This window comes from Eurytemora carolleeae, unplaced genomic scaffold, assembly GCF_000591075.1.
Source record: "Eurytemora carolleeae unplaced genomic scaffold, Eaff_2.0 scaffold78, whole genome shotgun sequence".
Taxonomy (NCBI): domain Eukaryota; kingdom Metazoa; phylum Arthropoda; class Copepoda; order Calanoida; family Temoridae; genus Eurytemora; species Eurytemora carolleeae.
This window is the reverse complement of record NW_019396092.1, coordinates 425,088-446,105: the sequence shown is the minus strand read 5'-3', so window position 1 is coordinate 446,105 and position 21,018 is coordinate 425,088. Positions and strand designations below refer to the sequence as shown.

Sequence of the window (21,018 nt, the reverse complement as noted above, 5' to 3'; positions counted from 1 at the left end):
GTACTTCACATATTTATGCTATATAACCTGTTGGGCCCTGGAATATCATTTTATAGAAAATCTAAATTTATTGTTAAAAGAAAACCAAATTATGAAATAGGCTGGTTTCATAATTGACCAATGATCATTTCACATAGACTCTATGCCTTCCACTTTATAAACGATGATTTTCCGTTATAACTATAAATCAAATGATCTTTTATTCACCTAATTCATTATAAAGTTTATTTAACAGCTTTAAAAATTTCGAAATTGAAATGAATAGTCTAGGAAACATACTGTATTAATGTACTCTACTGCATATAATTTGTGAACATTTACATGATTTGTACACTTTGAACTCCCTTTCAGGCTGAAAGGGACTAAAATTCATACCGAGAGATTCTTTTAATTCCTCTCTATAAATTCTATTCTCTATGGGCTGGTGGCATAATTTCCAGTGACCCAACATTTTCCTTTCATATCGGTTCCCTTACAAGCTTTCCAGCAAGAATTCTAATGATTTGCGGATGTATGCTTCGGAAACAATGCAGGAAATTGTAAGAATTAATCACTTTTCAAGCTTTATAAAATACGATATCTTGAATATTATTGATATTTAAGATTAAAGTTTATAGGGTACCGTTGTGAATGCATAGTGTATGCCTTCCTTAAATGAAGAGTTATTTGAAAATTACAATAACAGTCCCTTACAGGTCGTCTTAACTCTACGCAGCAATATTTACCAAATCTAACTGTAATAATTACAATAACAGTCCCTTACAGGCGTCTTAACTCTACGCAGCAATATTTACCAAATCTAACTGTAATAATTACAATAACAGTCCCTTACAGGCGTCTTAACTCTACGCAGTAATATTTACCTAATCTAACTGTAATGATTACAAAAGCATATTAAGATTATATAACTTTTAGAAATATCTCAAATTTTGTTTCAAATAATTAAAAATTGTTTACATATTCTAAACATGCATTCATAATTTCGAAATATTTGTTTTATTTGAAAACTAACAAAATTGTCTGATAAAACCAAAAATATGATTGTTTATTGAGACACCTGACCTGAAGTTTGCAGTTTATTGAATGTTGACTGTATTCACAACAAGAATATAAATAATATTTCTCACTTTTACCAATTCAAAATGTCACAATTTCTCTAAACTTCTCCAAAGAATAAGTTCACCTTTATACAATTTTTTTTTTCGTCAAATCATTTGAAGTCCTGGTGAGAGGGGTCCCTGGAACAATACTCACTTTTTACAAAACTTTAAAATCGCTTGTCTACATGTTTCCCAACTAACTTGATCCTAAAAAAGGGAAGTTCAACTTTCTAAGTCCCATCAAGCCAACTGAATGCCTTATCAATGCCAAACTTGATCTCTGTTTAGACCCGATTCTAGTAATTGGATTTAATTCTCTATGTTTAGGTACCTAGATATCCTTTAATATCTGGTGGTCCCTCTATATTCTCTATGTTTATATACCTAGATACCCTTCAATATCTGGTGGTCCCTCTATATTCTCTATGTTTAGATACCTAGATATCCTTCAATATCTGGTGGTCCCTCTATATTCTCTATGTATGTGACAGCTCTGTACTTCACGATGACCTGCATGACATCTATAGGATTTGGAAATGTTGCGGCAGATACAGATAATGAAAAGGTATCTATGATGACAACCTTGTACAACATAATTTGTACCGGCCCGGCCAAGATTTTTACCATTCTAATGTAATTGAGAAAGGTGCAATTATATATTCGAAACTGTTCCAACATAATTGTATTGGAATGTCCATCGAGAAAGGAAACCTAAGAGTCAAAGCTTATCTTATGCATAATCCCTTCAGATGTACACAATGGACCCCCCTTTATCAGAATTCATAGGGTGGTGAACATATATATATATCTATATATATATATTTTAATTTGCTCGTTTTTTGTTTGTTTTTAAAATGGATAAATTATTCATTTCTTTGAATGATACATTTCTTTTCTCCTTAATATATTCGTTATTTTCTTTCTAAACAACAACCTTTTTCATGAAAATTTCTTTCGTTCTAAAAAAATTTCGTTTGCTCAAAAAAACGATGTCCATCTCTAACTAGTTATAACTGCAGTGTTAGATCCGTGAAGCATATCGTGATATCAAAATCCGCGAAATTCTATAAAGTTTTCAAAATTAGGTTTTCTGCCTGTGTATGATGATAGTCTCGAGTTTACTGTACGCCGCCATATTTGGTCATGTGACTACAATCATACACAATATGACGCAGGCTACAGCCAAGTACCATGAAATGCTCGACGCCGTCAGGTTCAGTACTTTTAATTAAATCTTTAAATCTCATATATTTCAAATACTTATCATGTATCCTAATTTTTGGAATACGAACACAGTTAAGTCTATCTTACCATGCTCATAACGTTCTGATATTTTGGGTTTTCATATTTGGGATTCAAGCTTTTAATTGTAGTTTTGTTTAAACATAAAGATGTACCCGATTCTAAATGATTTTGTTATAAGTTCATTATACAAAAAATTAAACAACATATGTATACATTTATAATACAACTTCACGTACTTGAGAAATGCGGGAATCACGAAGAAATAATAAATTGTTGATTTTAGAGAATTCATGACGCTTAATGAGGTTCCTCAGAACTTGATGGAACGGGTCACGGACTATATTGTCTCCAAATGGACGAACACCAAGGGTGTCGAGCAGGGGTGTATATTTTCTTTTTAAATCATCTCATCCTTCTCTCCCCCCTTCCCCCAGTCTTTCGGGTGAAAAAATTTAAATTAAATAAATGAATTTATAAAGAGTTTACGAAAAGGGGAAAAAATGCCAATTTTTCTGTTTACCCTAAAATTGTTGAAAATATATCTACCCCTGTAGGATAAGGTTCTGTCCATCTGTCCCAAGGATATGAGAGCTGATATCTGTGTACATCTAAACAGGTCAAAGTTTCAGTACATACAGTAGGACCCATCAAATTGTGGAATGAGAAGACGACGTCTTATGTGTATTTCATGTTGAAAATGCGTCGTGTACACTGTACAAAATTGCTAGGTTTCTTGTGTATTCGACATTTTAAAATCATAAATTGAGTCTAACAGTCGTCTTGCCAGTTCACAGTTTTATGGGCCCCACCAAGGTTATAATGCAAGGAAAGTTATTTCAGAGGTGTACGCATCTTTTGTACTGCAGTGTACTGTCTCTGGGCGGTAATGTAAACACAAGACGGATGTAGAAGCCTGACATTGGGATCCATCTTTCACATAAAAAAATCAATGAAATATTCTAGTCATATAAAACTATTATGCTAATTATCAAAATTATTAGAATTTTATGCTTTTAACCTCCTCGGATAATAAACGAACACTGATGCATCTTGTTTACAAATTCCGCTCAGAGAGAACTGGTGTCAATATTTGCGCAGAGTATACGCAACTGCAATTAACTTTCCTTGCATTATAACCTTGGTTCCCACTGTATATATGGTGAAATATTTACATAGAAAGACATTTCATAGTCCAAGGTGTCTTTTATATACGAGCATTTTTTTTGCTAAATAAAAAACAGATTTCAGCAAAAACAATTTATATTTTTCTCGGGGTATTGGGAGTTTTCAAATGTAGTCTGCCATTTAGAGTTGTCAGATATGTACAAAGACCCCAATTTTGAAATCTTGGCTATTCTCTTTAATACGTAATTGTTTTGAAAACATTAAAAAATAGTATATCTGATATTTACGAGACAACATTGATTTTGAATGTTCTATTTATGTTCTATCTATAAAATGGTCTTTCTACAAAATGCCTTTTGTGTTTTTTCCTAATAATACTTAGATTTGACGTCATTCTACATTATGAGGATCTAAAATTGATCAACTTTTCTATCAATAAAAGAAGTTCTATTTTAGACATTTTGATGATTTTCTAGAAAACAAAAGCAACACGAAAATGAATACAAAATTTCCATTTACTCCATATTGATATTTGTTTATTTTGTTATTCATTATTTCATAAAAAGTAAAGAATACCCAGCAAAAATATGCGATGTTGAGTTTTGTATTCTAAATTAGGAAATATTTATTTTCTATTAATAAAAACATTTCAAACATATCTTCTAAGATATAAATGAAAATATTGGTAATTTACAGCTACGCTCTTGATACTTTGTAGGCAAAATTTAGGCATGATACCCGAATACCTAATTACCTGTATACCTAAGTTCACAAACACACTCAAATATTGTACGCCTAACCAAATAGATTATCAAGCACAACAGAGTAATGGACCAATTATTCATGAAGTCACAAGTTACATTTTCTACCATTAGTTGACATGATTAAATTAAAAAGTGTAAAAACAGAAAATAAAGAAAACAAAATTGCACTTATTTCACTGTAAAAAAAGCACTTTATCATCACTTTTATTAATTTTTTTGTCGGACATATAAATTAACTGAGTTGACACTTGTGACGTAAGAATACAGCTGTACTGAGAGTGTACATCTTCTATGTTGCCATCTATTGTACTAGATAATCTATTTGCGCCTTGGTTAATGTAATATTCACTAAACTTTCCTGTAAGTTATTATAAATAATAATTAGTGTATGAATTATTACTATTTTTGACTTAATGCTCGTCAAAATTGAAGTGGTTTTTCGAGTTTTGGTTTAATTTAAATCGATAATTATTTTAATTCTTTAAAAAATTTATTGTGTAATTTGCAATGCAGTATGCCATATGTATATTTATATCTCTAAAATTGCTGTTAATGAAATTCAGAAAAAAAGGATTGAACTGTGAACACTTGCCTCAAATATTGAATCCTTTAATATTTACAGCTAGATGCATGCATGGTGTATAAACCATTGACATCTCAAACTTTGATTATTCCACTGGCAAAAATCTAAATTTGGAATGTGAAATCGTGCATTAGGTTTCAAAGATACATGGATTAGAACATTATTGTTAAACTTATTTTATTAGGAAAGTATTCAATGGACACCCTGCCTTTCGTCTGGCCAGTGATGGATGTTTAAGATCCCTGGCTACTAACTTTAAAATGACTCACTGCGCTCCTGGGGACTTCATCATTAGGTCAGTAAACAAATTAAAATGAATAAAATTTTGTTCGGTATAATTAAAAATACACGAACGTTTTGTTCAAAACTATGAACAGGATGGATGTCTCAAAAGTATAGTTTCCGCGCATTTTTCGCCAATTGCGATGAAATATTTGATCATGGGGAGTCTACAAGTTTATTATTTAGGAAGGGGGAATCTATTACTGATCTTTGCTTTGTGGTTTGTGGGTCTTTAGAAGTTATTCAGGTACTCTATCATTTTAATCAGGCCTTGGTTCACCCATTTTATATATCCTTGGTTTATCATATCCTATCCTTTAGTTCCTTGGTTTCTCTATCCTATCCTATATGTCCTTGGTTTATCTTTCCTATATATCCTTGGTTTATCTATCATATATATCCTTGTTTATCTATCCTATCCTATGGTTTATCTTTCCTATATATCCTTGGTTTATCTATCCTATATATCCTTGGTTTATCTATCCTATATATCCTTGGTTTATCTATCCTATACTTTAAATCCTTGGCTTATCTATCCTTTCCTATATATCCTTGGTGTATCAATACTTTATATCCTCGGTTTATCTATCCTATCCTATATATCCTTGGTTTATCTATCCTTTCCTATATATCCTTGGTTTATCTATCCTATCTTATATATCCTAGGTTTATCAATACTTTATATCCTCTGTTTATCTTTCCTATAATCCTTGGTTTATCTATCCTATCCTTTATATCCTTGGTTTATCTTTTCTATAATCCTTGGTTTATCTATCCTATACATCCTTGGTTTATCTATCCTATCCTATATATCCTTGGTTTATCTATCCTGTACTGTAAATCCTTGGTTTATCTATCCTATCCTATATATCCTTGGTTTATCAATACTTTATATCCTCGGTTTATCTTTCCTATAATCCTTGGTTTATCTATCCTTTATATCCTTGGTTTGTCTTTCCTATAATCCTTGGTTTATCTATCCTATATGTCCTTGGTTTATCTATCCTATCCTATATATCCTTGGTTTATCTATCCTATCCTATATATCCTCGGTTTATCTATCCTATCCTTTATATCCTTGGTTAATCTATCCTATACTTTATATCCTTGGTCTATCTATTCTATCTTGTATTTTCTTTAGGGTTTTATCTGATTTCTCATTAAAAATTTACATTCTTATTTTTTGGTGACTGAGATATTCAAAATCTCAATTAAAATAAGAATTGTAATTAGAAAAGGTAATTAGTTAAATTTTGTTCAATTTAGACGAATTAATTAGAAAAATAATATTTAATGGTTTTGTATGAATCCTCCAGAAAATTAAAAATTGCAGGTTAACGAGATATACGCGTGTTCTACTGCTAATTGTGTTCAAGACGTAGGATTAATGACCCCCTGGTAANGCCCTTTTGATAGTGACATGTCAGATTCTCTTCATTGAAGCGAGTGACATGCATTTTTAAAAACTATAAAGCACAAGTTTTTGCGTTAATTATTAAGAAGAAATTAGGTAATTCTCCTTATCGAGTTCTGCGCAAGAACTCGCACCCAAATAGATAACTGTAAAATAATAGCAAAAATTATAGAGATTTACTTGTTCTAAATTTTTCTTTACATACTGTAATAATTAGCAGTAGTAGATTTGTATATGTGCAATTAATATTGGCACGCACGCACTAGACATTCAGCGAATAATTTCGGTTTTGGACTTGAAACCAATTGGTAATTGAGATACGACTTAAATGAAATTGTCTTTGATTAAATGCATGGCAAAGAAAGTATAAAAACGAGGTTTGATATATCTTACGAGCTTTTCATGAAGTAGTATATATAAATAAATACCTTGCTTGTGTCTTAATAATTAACGAAGATATTAAGACAATTTTGATTTATTAAATAAAATGAAATAATTGCAATATCTCCGTCAATTGATACAAAAATGGTAGAACACATACTAAAAATCTCTAGACCGGCGTTTTCATATGTTAGATATATGAATAAACTGGAATACTGCAATAATTGTGTTCATGAATTATAATATATATTATATTATTGTATTATATTATATTGACATGAATAATGATATTTGATCTAGCAGGACGGAGAAATACTGGCTTTCCTGGGACGCAATGATGTTTGTGGGGATTCTCATTGGAGGGAATCAAAGGTAAAATATATTCTTAGAAAGACTGCATATCTCAGCAATTGAGAGAATGCTTGAAAATCGTCTTCATTTTTTAGAATATGTTGCGGCGTTATTTTTTACTTGAAAAAAACTAAATTACAGAGGCAGAATTTCTTATCCAAAATTGCATTATAACCCAGGTCCAGTCGTTTACAAAATGTGGTCTGCTATTTTTGCACTTAAAAATGCTTGCACAGATATTAAGAATTTTGTTGAAAAAAGAAATAAAGGCCAATCTACTCAACTTAAGTTTGAATTAAAAATTTTTAGATTCTGAACTAAGCCTAGAACATTATTGTGGTTTTCGAGTTTACCAATCAAAATTTGAGGCAAATTGGTCAAGAGGTTCATGAGTTATGATCTAACAACCAAACAAAGATTACTACTTTATAAACATACTCGATTGGGAACCCAGCTTTGCCTGTTGTTTTCCCTATAAAAGTTAAAATAACTCAATTAAGAAATTTAACCGGGCTCAAAACACTTCCGTGGTTCTAACTGGTTTCTTGATAAAAATTTGAAGCAAATCGGTTCAGGTTCCAGAGATACGATCAGACATCCAAACAAGCAGACAGACAGAGACCCAGACAGACAAACAAGCAGACAGACAGAGACCAAGACAGACAAACAAAGTTTATTACTTCATGTATATAGAAAGAGACAGTTTTCTTTCACTTTAACTACCTTACTAATGCTGTAAACTTCAAAATGACCAAAAATTATTAAAAATGCAACAAAAATTAATATCTTAACCCTATTCTTGCTGGGGGGGGGGTCAATTTGACCCCCCCTGTAGTTTTTTTTACATAACTCAAAAAGTATTGGTCTGAGGCTGTTGAAATTTTCTGACTTTTCTTACATACCCAAAGCCCTCCCTTTAGGCCTAAAACTGGACTTTAATACTAACTGCCTGAGTCTACAAGAGCTTTCTAATGATGTATCATTTGTCATATTTGGACATAAAACATGGGATTTAGAGGGGGGGTCAAATTGACCCCCCCCCAGCATATCCTAGTTTTCAAGTACCCCAGCAGGGATAGGGTTAAAATGATAATGGGAAAACAAAAAACCTTTTTTTAATAAAAATGAAATATTGTTTCGACTTACCTGCTCGGAGTAAACTCTAACCTTTATTTAAAAAGAATCTATAAAGTTTTGTTCATGACATGGACAGCATTTCGAATTTAACGGAATTTTCGTTCGAGATTAAAAATTTTACAAATGTATTTGAAATTTCGAAATGATTTCAGTAAGTTTAATATTACGAAAAAAAATGTTGACGAGTTTTAAGATTTTAAAATTGCAAGGTCAAGATAGAACCTTCGAATATAATCTTTATTCTTTAAATATATCTCGAGAACTTAATATTAAAATGACAATTTTCACTGAGAGAAGCGACCTAGGGATATATGTCAGCCGTGCGATTAGCTTCAAACATTATTGTAAAAAAATAAAAAATAAAAAAATACATGTTTTTATTTTGTAACATCTTTAAATAGATGAACATTCCTTTAAATCTGATGTTTGGTTCTGTTAATTTTCTTGTTTAGAAACTTCCCCCCACCCCCTATTCAAGAATTTCCTCCATTATTTCTGAGGAAAAGTCATTGAAAACTGGAATTGTAAAAATTTAATTTTTAAAGAGAAAAATATAAATATCTCATGCGTTCTTGATGAATAGTACAATTGTGAATCGGACATGCCAGTTCATAAATGAAATCCCCTTGAAACTTACTTTAACTGACAATATTTCAGCTAGGAAAATCAGTTGTCCACGTGCGAGCTTTGACCTACTGTGACATCCACACAATACAAGTTGACCGGCTCAAGGAGGTTCTGGAGTTCTATAAACCCTTCGCACACACATTCTCAAGAAACCTCGCTCTTACATTTGATCTCTCCAAACGGGTCGTCTTTGCTAAGGTAAGTTTTTTAATACAGGGTTACCCACAAAGGATAGGACTTCAGAGACGATTGTACGGTATTTATACTGTCTGTTTCCTAATATTCACGATTCCCTTCAATTATAAACTTGTTTCTTTCTTTTTCAAATAGTTGAATAAGCCTTTAGATAACTATATCTAAGGCATAACTAATAATTAAACCTTGAGATCTTCCTATTTTAAGAGTGTCTTGTCGTCCTATTCTATTCTATTCTATTCTTGTAACCTTCATCCTTCTTCTTTCTTTGAGATAAATGTATATATCGCAAATGTTTTTGAATTATAGATTTTTATAATTGACCTAGCTGGGTAACCCAACTGTGCCTGGAAAATAAGTTTACCCTGTAAAATTCACCACCATACTTAACTTGAAATTTCTAATCCAAAAATTATGAACAGTCTGCAGTTTCCATATCTAAATTTGAGGCAAATCAGCCTCAAAGGTATTCTTGATTTACGATCCATGATATAAAACAGACACACAAGCAGAGATTATACTATTTATAGTATACAAAATAGATTATATTACACTGCAAACAAACCAGGAGGCAAAGTTCAAGTTCAATTGAAATTACTGTTACGACTTTGGGGTTCCATTTCTCCATTAATTCTGATATTACGCAAGAGCGTAAAAAAAAGAAAATTTATTTGGTTAAATATTATGAATTCAAAATATTTTTGTTCTTCTCAATAGCTCTTCAATAAGAGAAGTTTTGACAAAAACAAATAAGATTTCAATATCACGTGCATTTTACTTTAGTTTGACGTGATCAGGGCATATGGAAGCAATCGTTAGTTTTCTGACTTTTAGTGTACAAAAAATTCTTTATATATAGGCTCAGAATATTATCTATTGCTTATACTGCCTCAACTGTTTAGTAAGAAAAAGATTAATATTACACCATTAAAAATGTCAACTTAAAAAGTTTGTTATTATATATAATGGGAAAACATGTTATACATTAGTGGCCGGAAATGTATTTTTAATTGGATAAAATAATGAAAACATCCGGGTGGAAAAAAAATCTCTAAAATTGTTAAGTTAAGAAATGGTTCAATTAAGTACAGGATTATTTACAAAGGTTGAGACTGTAAAGACGACGGGAAGATCTTAAAGTCTTACCATCTCAAAGGGACTGCACGCTGTAATTGTAATTTCAAGTGACGTCGCATTCATAGATGACAATGCCCAATTCACAACGGTACCATTAAACACTTTGTCTGATCAGTATGAGTAAGATATCAATGTTTTTGTTTATTTTTAACTGATTATTTTTAATTGTGGTTTCCATGCAAAAGTGACTTGCGCATTTCTCCGCCAGGAAAACATAAAGGAATTATCTTCAACATGTTTGGTCAGATAAAGGTTTCAAGGGTACCGTTGTGAATTGGGCTTTGTCATCTTTGCATGGAGGATCATTAAAAATTACGCTTACAGTTCCTCTAATATTAAATTGATTTTTTTGCACAATGTATTAAGAAATAAACAGTTGTAGGGAATCATGAATATAAGAAAACATGTGTCCGAATTTAATGAATTTGAGCCGCAGCTTAAATCTGCTAAAAACCGGTTTCAATTGAGCGCTGGCTTAAATCTTGAAAAATTAAATACAATTTTAAGTGGAACCAACTATATTTGAGCCGCGGCTTAAGTTTAAGCCAGCCGCGACTAAAATTTTTTTAATTCGGCATCAGAAAGTATAAATTCGTTACAGTCGTCTCATCCTTTGTGGGTCTACATGCAGTATAAAAGGAATATAACAATAACTACCGTAATATAAAGTGTACTGCAGCTTCTAAGAGGAATGTAAACACACGGAGTGATGTGCAGGGTAGCTCTTTTTTACGAAAGTTTCTTTTTTTTAATCCTTAGTCCCAGCTTTAAGGTTTCGTAATCAAAGGGAAGATAATTTGCTGACAATTAAAAATGTTTAATTTCAGTTTTAAACTCATTAAGACAGAAAATCTTTTCCAACCGCAGCAAATTTCTCAAACTTTAACATTTGATACATGTCCTTAGAAACCTACACAGCTATAAAAACAGTTAGTAATCACTATTAGGACCGAGCCGACTTTGAATTTTTTCCAGACTTCTGCCATTGTACGTTTTTGTAGCCCCGGATAAAATTACTCCAAAAGGCAGAAAAAAGTGGGCTTTTTCCTTGCGTTAGTTTTGAAGGATTTGTGACAAAATAATTCATTACTTTGATAAAGGTGTCTCAGTGCAATAGTCTAAGATTTTAACCCGATCACCAATGACATTTTGTTGCGGCTCAGGTTGCAGAGAAGAGGCTCGAGCAGATCTACGGTGAGGTTCAACAGTGGGAAAGACCCTTCACCCCCTCGCAGGTTTAGGATATCAACAGATGCATTATTTGGTTCATATCCTCATTGTACCTTTAAAGTTAAGCTATATAGGATGAATCAAAATCAAAGTTTTCCACACGTTGTTTTGTAAACATAAAGGTATGGAAATAAAAGACTCTAGACAGTTCTTAAACTAAAACAGATTCAGAATTTGCTTTATCATTTTTTTTGCGGCTTAAGGAATTTGAATCTCTTAAACATACATTAGATAAAAGTCTAAGCCACTGGCAATCGATTCATCAATAATTATATTCATTTATAATCATTTTCTTTATTACAAAATACACTTTAAATTGAATTTTGCCACTAACTCTGTTTTAGTCCTATTCTTCGCTATATCCATAGAGAATAGAATATATAGAGAGGAATTTACTGGAAAAAATTGTAAAACGGCCATTTTGTTGTACTGTTTCCATACTGCAGCTGTACTTCACATATTTATGCTATATAACCTGTTAGGCCCTGGAATCATTTTATAGAAAATCTAAAATTATTTGACCAATTATCATTTCATATAGACTCTTTGCCTTTCCCTTTACAAACGAAGATTTTCCGTTATAACTATAAATCAAATGATGTTTTTATTCACCTACTTCTTTATAAAGTTTATTTAACAGTTTAAAAAATTCGAAATTGAAATGACTAGTCTAGGGAACATGCTGTATTAATGTACTCTACTGCATATAATTTGTAAACATTTACATGATTTGTACACTTTGAACTCCCTTTCAGGCTTAAAGGGACTGAAAAAATTCATACCGAGAGATTCTTTTAATTCCTCTCTATATATTCTATTCTCTATGGCTATATCCCTCTTTTTCTTAAGTCACCGTACTGCAGATCATTGCAGTACAGTACACACTGAAAGCTTATTCCTTTATCTTTGCAACTCAATTTCAAACTATTTGATCTTTCAAACTATAAATTGTGTTATATCAAATCATATTTTAAAACATCGAAGGTTTTTACCATCAGATTGCAAAGGGATTTAAAAAACTCAAATCCCTCCTGATTTTTATTCATCATATACCCACACAACCTTTCATATCCATGCTTATTGCTTATGTGCATGCACTGATTTCTTTTAATTATTTAAATTTTTAGATTTTTTAATTTTTAAATCAAAAGAGCAATTTTCACAATAGTGTATACGTATCGCAATATCAAAATTACCTAAATCTCTAAATAAAACTTATTTTTAAAATTTGAATTTTGTTTACAAACTACATAATTTATTCTAAGACTGGACAAACCTTAAAATTTTTTCTTATGATTTTTTTTATCAGAAATATGCAGCTTTTCGCTTTCCAGTTTCCCTGATGAAATTAAAAATTAATTAATTATATTAATTTATTTTACTTTTCGTGTTTAATTCAAAATTCCGAAATGATTTGTGGAACTAAGTCGAAACTTCAACAGTACTGCATAAAAATAATTTCTATAACTGTATAACTTTTCATCTTTAAAATTGACAGAGATATTAGCAAAGGAATTGAGTTCTTGCCCCAAAATTTGATTCTAAAATTCCTATATCTTTGCAACTCAATGGATCGTAGACCTTAGATTACCCATTACACCATTAGATTACAAAGATATAGGGATTAGAAATTATGACTTTGCTGCAACGACTCATAATTTCTGTTCGTTATATTTAATCATCTTTCGCAATAATCCAATGAGAGGTTTTTTATTAAATTCCAAAAACGCATATTTTGCCTGCTCTAGGTTTAAGCAACGGTTTTAACGCTAACGATACGTTCCGTCTGTTAGCAAAGTTTCTAAACAAAACTTTTGTTCGTTCCTGGAATAGAACCCACCCCCTAGTTTATTATAATCTACAGGATCCCAACACCAGCTGGTTTTAAATTATACAAAAGTATAAACTCACATTTAATCATCTCTCAAATTACAATTCAATTCTACAATTGAACACTAGACCAGGGACTGTTCAGGATTTTGTCTGGGATAAAAAATTTTAAAAAGTGAAAATATCCCTACCACAAACCCTATATCTTTGCAACCTGATGAGTGTAATTCTTTGATATTTGAATCTCATATGGGTTCTTTGATCTAACAGAATTCTTAGAGTTTGAAATATCCAAGGTCTCTGACTTTGGGTTGCAAAGAAATAGGGATTTCAGAGGTTTGACATCAAATAGTACATTGAAATAAATATTGGCACGAACACGAATATATTTTCAAATTCATGCACTGATGATACTTTAGATTGTGCTCCTTAAAAAAGTTGTGAACAAGTTTAAGTCAAAGGTAAGGTTTTTTTAAGATTGGTTTTAAATGTTTTTTTTTATCAAGTTGTTTTAACTTTTAGTAATTCCGCATTTGATCCTTCATTTTGAGTAACATGTCGACATGTGACCCTTTATTTGTAGAGTAACATGTCGGCATGTGACCCTATATTTGTAGAGTAACATGTCGACATGTGACCCTTTATTTGTAGAGTAACATGTCGGCATGTGACCCTATATTTGTAGAGTAACATGTCGACATGTGACCCTATACTTGTAAAGTAACATGTCGACATGTGACCTATATTTGTAGAGTAACATGTCGGCATGTGACCCTATATTTGTATATGTCGACATGTGAGCCTATATATGTAAAGTAACATGTCGACATGTGACCCTATATTTAAAGAGTAGTATGTCGACATGTGACCCTATATTTAAAGAGAGTATGTCAAGATATTTCTTTTTTCCAGCATATCAAGCTATTTCTTTTTTCAAGCTGAAAGTTTTTTTTTGGTTCTCAATTCTCTTCAGACATAATTTGCGGATTTATGGTGCAGCGGCAAATAATGCAAATATTTAAAGTGAATAATTTTTAAGATAGAAAAAAACGACGATATCAATTTTATTCAGAAAACGATTTATAAAGGGTACCGGTGTGAATTAGACACAACATTCTACAACTGGAAACTACTTGAAATTACGTTTTAGAATACATCACATCACACTATCAATTTATAGTACAATACTGATTTGTATGATGGCACCCCCTCCCCTTCCTCCTTTTGTGAAGTTATCTTAAATCCTGGACTTAAAATATATAAAGTATATTTTCATAAAAAAACTTTTCTCTTAAGTTTCAAGCTGAAGGAATACAGGATTCTGCTAGGAACTTCTGAAAATGTTAAGGGAAAAAATATTTGTTTTGGAATATTGAAAATTTAGTTTTTTATTCTTTTTGAATTAAGAATAATTTAGTAAAGTATTGAAAACAGATTTTTTGTTTAAAAGCTATTTTGACCGGGAATTATGTAATTATTAATGAGTTTCAAAAAAGTATCAGATCAAAAGTCTAAAGTCTAACTTTAAAAATGAGATATTTTTAAAGGGATTTGATTATTTTTAAAATTGAGTTTAAATTAATATAAAATTGAGCCGAAATTAAATTAATGAATGAGTTTAAATTAAAGTTTATTTTTGTAGGTCCGAGGAGAGGAGGATGGAAGTGAGGTTCCCCTGCTCCCGGAGGGGGCTCGGACTCCAACCCTGCTCGCCCTCCCACCCTCCAGCTCCGCACTAAGCCCTGTCTCCTCACCCAGACCATACAAGTGGAATTTTCTCAGGAAAAGATGCATTTGGCATGAATCGATCAATCATTATATACATTTTTCTAATCAATTGACTTATTTTCTCAAGTTTAATCAATTGAACAATTCATCAATTTTAAATCAACAATAGGTGTTCAAGTAATTTAATTGGTTTGACAATTATAAAATCGATATTTCATTTATTAAACTTTTTTTCATTGATTAGTTTTTTTCAATAAATCTTCAATTTTTAAAAACAACGACTTTTCGATTTCTCAACTCTATTTGGCCTAGGGGGGGTCAATTTGGCCTTGGGGGGGGGGGTCAATTTGACCCATGTCACTCACTAAAGGCTAAAAGTTGAGCTTTTATACCTACTGCCTGAGTCCTCAGGCAAACTGCCTAAATTTTTCTATACCAGACTAAATCTTTATCTGGACCTACTTTCAGATATTGAAGTAGCTTTCCAAAAACGTATCAAATGCTATAGATTTGCATCACAATAAGAAAATAGAGGGGGAAGGTCAATTTGACCCCCCCCCCGGCAGTAAACCAGATTTTAGGCTAAATAGGGTTAATCGATTTTATCAATTGGATTTTAACCAATCAATCGGTTTGTCAGTTAAACAAGTATTATCATTTTTATAAATCCAACATTTAGATCAGAAAGTAATAATAAAAATGCGTCTTTTACTACAGTAAAAAGAACACTGTTCCCCCAATCATAAAAGAACAGGTACGAAGAATTGCAAAAATAATGCAAATTTCTATAAAAAATATTTTAAGTGTATCATTCACTCTCAGAAAAATTAGAACCAAACAAAATGTAAACTCCCGAGGGATTCTAGGATAATCGTAGTCCAAGGGTTTATCATTGAATCCCGAAGGTTTAATACCAAAACAACATGTGCAATTATCTCAAATTATTTTATCTTTTAATATCATTGGCCCCTTTGCACATAATAACATGATAACAATTTGAAATTTCGCAGATTTTCGTGTTTTTCAAGTTTTGGTGAATTTTCAAAAGTTTTAAGAATTGCAATAAACACCAATCTGTGATGACATCATATGTCTACAGTTCTGGACATTTTTGTCTACCAAATGTCGTCATTTATACCGCATACGTACTACGTAGTATACGTACGTCCCAACCTAAATCCCTGTCACACTTTACAAACACTCCTTTTTCAAGGATGAGGAAATAAAAGACTTAGAAGCTAAACCAGAGCCAAGTCCAAGTCCAAGTATTCTCAACGATATCGAGCAGTACAGACTAGAGGTAATTCCCAGCAAACATAAACAATTATTCTCAACAATATCGAGCAGTACAGACTAGAGGTAATTCCCAGCAAACATAAACAATTATTCTCAATATCGAGCAGTACAGACTAGAGGTAATTCCCAGCAAACATAAACAATTATTCTCAACAATATCGTACAGTAAAGACTAGAGGTAATTCCCAGCAAACATAAACAAGTATTCTCAACAATATCGCACAGTACAGACTAGAGGTAATTCCCAGCAAACATAAACAAGTATTCTCAACAATATCGAGCAGTGAAGACTAGAGGTAACTCCCAGCAAACATAAACAAGTATTCTCAACGATATCGCAAAGTACAGACTAGAGGTAATTCCCATCAAACATAAACAAGTATTCTCAACGATATCGAGCAGTACAGACTAGAGGTAATCCCCAGCAAACATAAACAAGTATTCTCAACAATATCGTACAGTACAGACTAGAGGTAATTCCCAGCAAACATAAACAAGTATTCTCAACCATATCGCACAGTACAGACTAGAGGTAATTCCCATCAAACATAAACAAGTATTCTCAACGATATCGAGCAGTACAGACTAGAGGTAATTCCCAGCAAACTTAAACAAGTATTCTCAACGATATCGAGCAGCACAGATTAGAGGTAATTCCCAGCAAACATAAACAAGTATTCTCAACGATATCGCACAGTACAGACTAGAGGTAATCCCCAGCAAACATAATAAAGTATTCTCAACAATATCGAGCAGTACAGACTAGAGGTAATTCCCAGCAAACATAAACAAGTATTCTCAACAATATCGAGCAGTACAGACCAGAGGTAACTTCCAGCAAACATGAACAAGTATGCTCAACAATATCGCACAGTACATACCAGAGGTAACTCCCAGAAAACATAAACAAGTATTCTCAACAATATTGCACAGTACAGACTAAAGGTAATTCCCAGCAAACATAAACAAGTATTCTCAACAATATCGCACAGTACACACTAGAGGTAATTCCCAGCAAACATAAACAAGTATTCTCAACAATATCGCACAGTACAAACCAGAGGTAATTCCCAGCAAACATAAACAAGTATTCTCAACAATATCGCACAGTACAGACTAGAGGTAATTCCCAGCATACATAAACAAGTATTCTCAACAATATCGCACAGTACAAACCAGAGGTAATTCCCAGCAAACATAAACAAGTATTCTCAACAATATCGCACAGTACAGACTAGAGGTAATTCCCAGCATACATAAACAAGTATTCTCAACAATTTCGCACAGTACAGACCAGAGGTAATTCCCAGCAAACATAAACAAGTATTCTCAATAATATCGCACAGTACAGACCAGAGGTAATTCTTAGCAAACATAAACAAGTATTCTCAACAATATCGCACAGTACAGACTAGAGGTAATTCCCAGCAAACATAAATAAGTATCTCAACAATATCGAGCAGTGAAGACTAGAGGTAACTACCAGCAAACATAAAAATTGTATTCTCAACGATATTGTGCAGAACAGACTAGAGGTAATTCCTAGCAAACCTAAATAATTATTCTCGATGATATCGAACAGTACATTGTTAATTCCCATCCCTTTGGTGGAGTAATTAGTATCCTGAGTGTTAATGGCCACCCAATCAGTGAAGTAATTATTCTCCCGAGTGTTAATAAGGTTGATTAATTAGTGTCCTGAGTGTTAATAACCATCCCTCCAGTGGAGTAATTAGGTTCCTGAGTGTTAATTACCTTCTCTCGGATGGAGTAATTAGTGTCCCTGTGGTGGAGTAATTAGTTTCTTGGGTGTTAATTAGACGGAGTAATGATTATCCTGAGTGTTAATTACCATCCTTCCTGTGGAGTAATTTGTGTTCTGAGTGTTAATTAGGTGGAGTAATGAGTGTTTTGAGTGTTAATTGTCAACCCTTTATTTAGTGTCCTGAGTGTCAATTATTATCCCTCTGGTGGAGTAATTAATGTCCTGAGTGAAGTATTAAGTGTCCTACGTGTTAATTACCATCATTGCGGTGGATTAATTGGTTTCCTGAGTGTTAATTACCGTCCCTACTATGGAGTAATTAGTGTCTTGAGTATTAATTACCGCTCCTCCGATGGAGTAATTAGTGTCTTTTTAATTACCATCCCTCTCGTGGAGTAATTAGATTCCTGCGTGCTAATTACCATCCTTCTAGTAGTGGAGTAGTTATTATTTAATCAAAATTGTGCATTCCCTCCGCTGAAAACGATTTCCCTCTGGTGGCCTCTGAAGATTTTCAAACTTGAAAAAAGTTTGTGAATGACAATCTCATTTAGGCAGTAGGGGAGGGATTAGTATTTTCTCTTATGACACTGTTGAAACTGAATGATTTCTGAAAAATATCAAAATATTTGTTGAGACTTTTGTCTGTAACATTGACATGATAAATTTTTCTTACTTTTGTAAAGAATAATAAATATTATGATATGACTATTCCATAAAAAACGAAAATATCTACAACAATTGTAAAGTTGACACAGAACTATTTCACACTTGATGACAAAATTTTTGTTTTAAAGAAACTTGTAAATATATCAGCATTAAATTAAATCATAGATACTATTTATTTAGGTTAAAATAGAGATAAAGACGATAGCAGATAAATTACTATTTTGTTAAATTAGACATAAATTACTATTATTTAAGTTAAATGAAAGAAAAAGATGACAGAAGATAAATTACTATTTATTTAGATTAAATCAGAGATAAACACAAAAGAACTTGAATTACTACTTATTTAAGTTAAATCAGAGATACAAATTGTGGAAGAAAAATTACAATTTAAAAAAAACAAATCAGACGATGTAAGATAAAATACTATTATTTAGGTTAAATCTGAGATAAAGATGATATGAGATAAATTACTATTCATTTAGGTTAAAACAGAGATAAAGGCGATATTAGATAGATTACTATTTTTAGGTTAAATCAGAGATAACGATGATAGAAAGTAAATTTCTATTTATTTGGTTAAATCAGAGATAAAGCCGATAAAAGATAAATTACTATTATTTTGATTAAATCAGAGATAAATCCAATAAAAGATAAATTACTATTCATTTAGGTTAAATCAGAGATAAAGATGATAGAAGATAAAATCTCAAACATTGAATCTCTTCTGAAGCTGGTCATAATCAAACTAGGAATTGATACACTACAGAGTAATGATACAGAGATAGTTGATAAAGAGATACAAAAGATTGAAACTGAGATACAGATTATAGATACGGAGATACAGTGATACAGATAAGACTTAAGTGCTCAACTTTGATAAATACAATTGTAACTATAAAAAAAATTATAAAATACAACAAATACATAGTTTAGATTCACAAGATACACGAGAATACAGAAACATAATATAGAAATTCAAATCCTAGATACAGAAAAAACATAGTAAGAGAAAAAAATAGAGTAGATACAGAAATACATGACCTAGATAGTAGATACAGAATACTGAACCATAATACAGAAATACCTGAACTACAAAGAAAATACATAGCCTTGATACAGAAATACATAATCTAAAAAGAATTTACAAGGTTAAGGAACAGGAATACAAACTTTTGGATATATATGTACAGTACCTTACAGATCGTAAGTGAATATAATTTTTGTACATAACACATGTTTTCACATTTTATGTACAATCTAAACATTTCACACAAAAGTAACTGTACATGCAAAATTAATTTTGATGTGCATACAAAAAACCCAATGATATCTTACTGTACAATCAAAATAACTTCAATGTAAACAAAAATATGAACTGTACAACCAAAGAAAAATACTGTACATACACACAAAATAGGTTAACACAAAACTGTACTGTAAAAGCAAGGTAAACTGTACCATGTCTTTAAAACTGCAGTACAGTGTAAACACAAAGTAAAGGCTGTATACGCTACCAAAATACAAACAACAATATTAACATTTGTTCACTTGTATTCAAGATAATTGATTCATTTTGTTAAAATATATATTCGAGAAAATGTCGACTTTAATATTTATTCAATGGAAATAGATATAGCAAAAGTGCCCAGCATGGCATACTTTATCTATATAATAAAGCTCTTTGCTCTTACATTTGTATGTGTGTTTATATATAAATATATGTTAGCTATAGCTGGCCATGCAAACGACTGAACCAAATTTTTAGGAACCCATTGGTACCCTTGGGGTAACAGGCTGAAAATTTATTTTTTTCAAAAATCTACTTTTTTCAAATTCCACGGGCAACATCGGGCACTTCAGCTAGTATATATATATATATATATGTACATATATATTAAAAAGTCAAAAAAAGTGTGATTTGCGACACCTGGTGCAAAATTGTACCTTTTTTGTGCAACTCTCCTGAATGGTATTTTTTCAATATTATTCAATATCCAATGGTCCAAAAAAAATCCGCGAACCTTTTTTCTCAAAATCAAAAGTTCAGGAAAGCAAAAATGTGTATATAAATTATTTCTATCGAAATCTAAAATTTTAAAAAGATTGAATCACAGAATTGCAGAAAATTTGCAAAATTGTAATTAGAAAATTCGCAA

At 31.7% G+C, this 21,018-nt stretch overlaps 1 protein-coding gene across 8 annotated transcripts in view; it reads left to right on the top strand.

Annotated features, from left to right (window-relative positions):
- The window catches only part of LOC111718465 (potassium voltage-gated channel protein eag), a 52,464-nt gene extending 32,004 nt beyond the window's left edge, over nucleotides 1–20,460 (top strand). For 7 of the 8 annotated variants that reach the window (XM_023494076.1, XM_023494073.1, XM_023494074.1 and 4 more), the window contains 14 exons: nucleotides 1,534–1,665; nucleotides 2,186–2,313; nucleotides 2,629–2,725; nucleotides 2,900–2,961; nucleotides 5,002–5,112; nucleotides 5,286–5,346; nucleotides 7,195–7,266; nucleotides 9,040–9,207; nucleotides 11,505–11,576; nucleotides 13,821–13,862; nucleotides 15,044–15,183; nucleotides 15,847–15,883; nucleotides 16,343–16,429; nucleotides 19,533–20,460. In XM_023494076.1, coding sequence (XP_023349844.1) covers nucleotides 1,534–1,665; nucleotides 2,186–2,313; nucleotides 2,629–2,725; nucleotides 2,900–2,961; nucleotides 5,002–5,112; nucleotides 5,286–5,346; nucleotides 7,195–7,266; nucleotides 9,040–9,207; nucleotides 11,505–11,576; nucleotides 13,821–13,862; nucleotides 15,044–15,183; nucleotides 15,847–15,883; nucleotides 16,343–16,429; nucleotides 19,533–19,709 — 1,386 coding nt within the window. In that variant the 3' untranslated portion in view covers nucleotides 19,710–20,460. The remainder of the gene's footprint in view (nucleotides 1–1,533; nucleotides 1,666–2,185; nucleotides 2,314–2,628; nucleotides 2,726–2,899; nucleotides 2,962–5,001; nucleotides 5,113–5,285; nucleotides 5,347–7,194; nucleotides 7,267–9,039; nucleotides 9,208–11,504; nucleotides 11,577–13,820; nucleotides 13,863–15,043; nucleotides 15,184–15,846; nucleotides 15,884–16,342; nucleotides 16,430–19,532) is intronic. The other variant, XM_023494072.1, reaches the window with a different exon arrangement.
- Nucleotides 20,461–21,018: the final 558 nt, after the last annotated feature.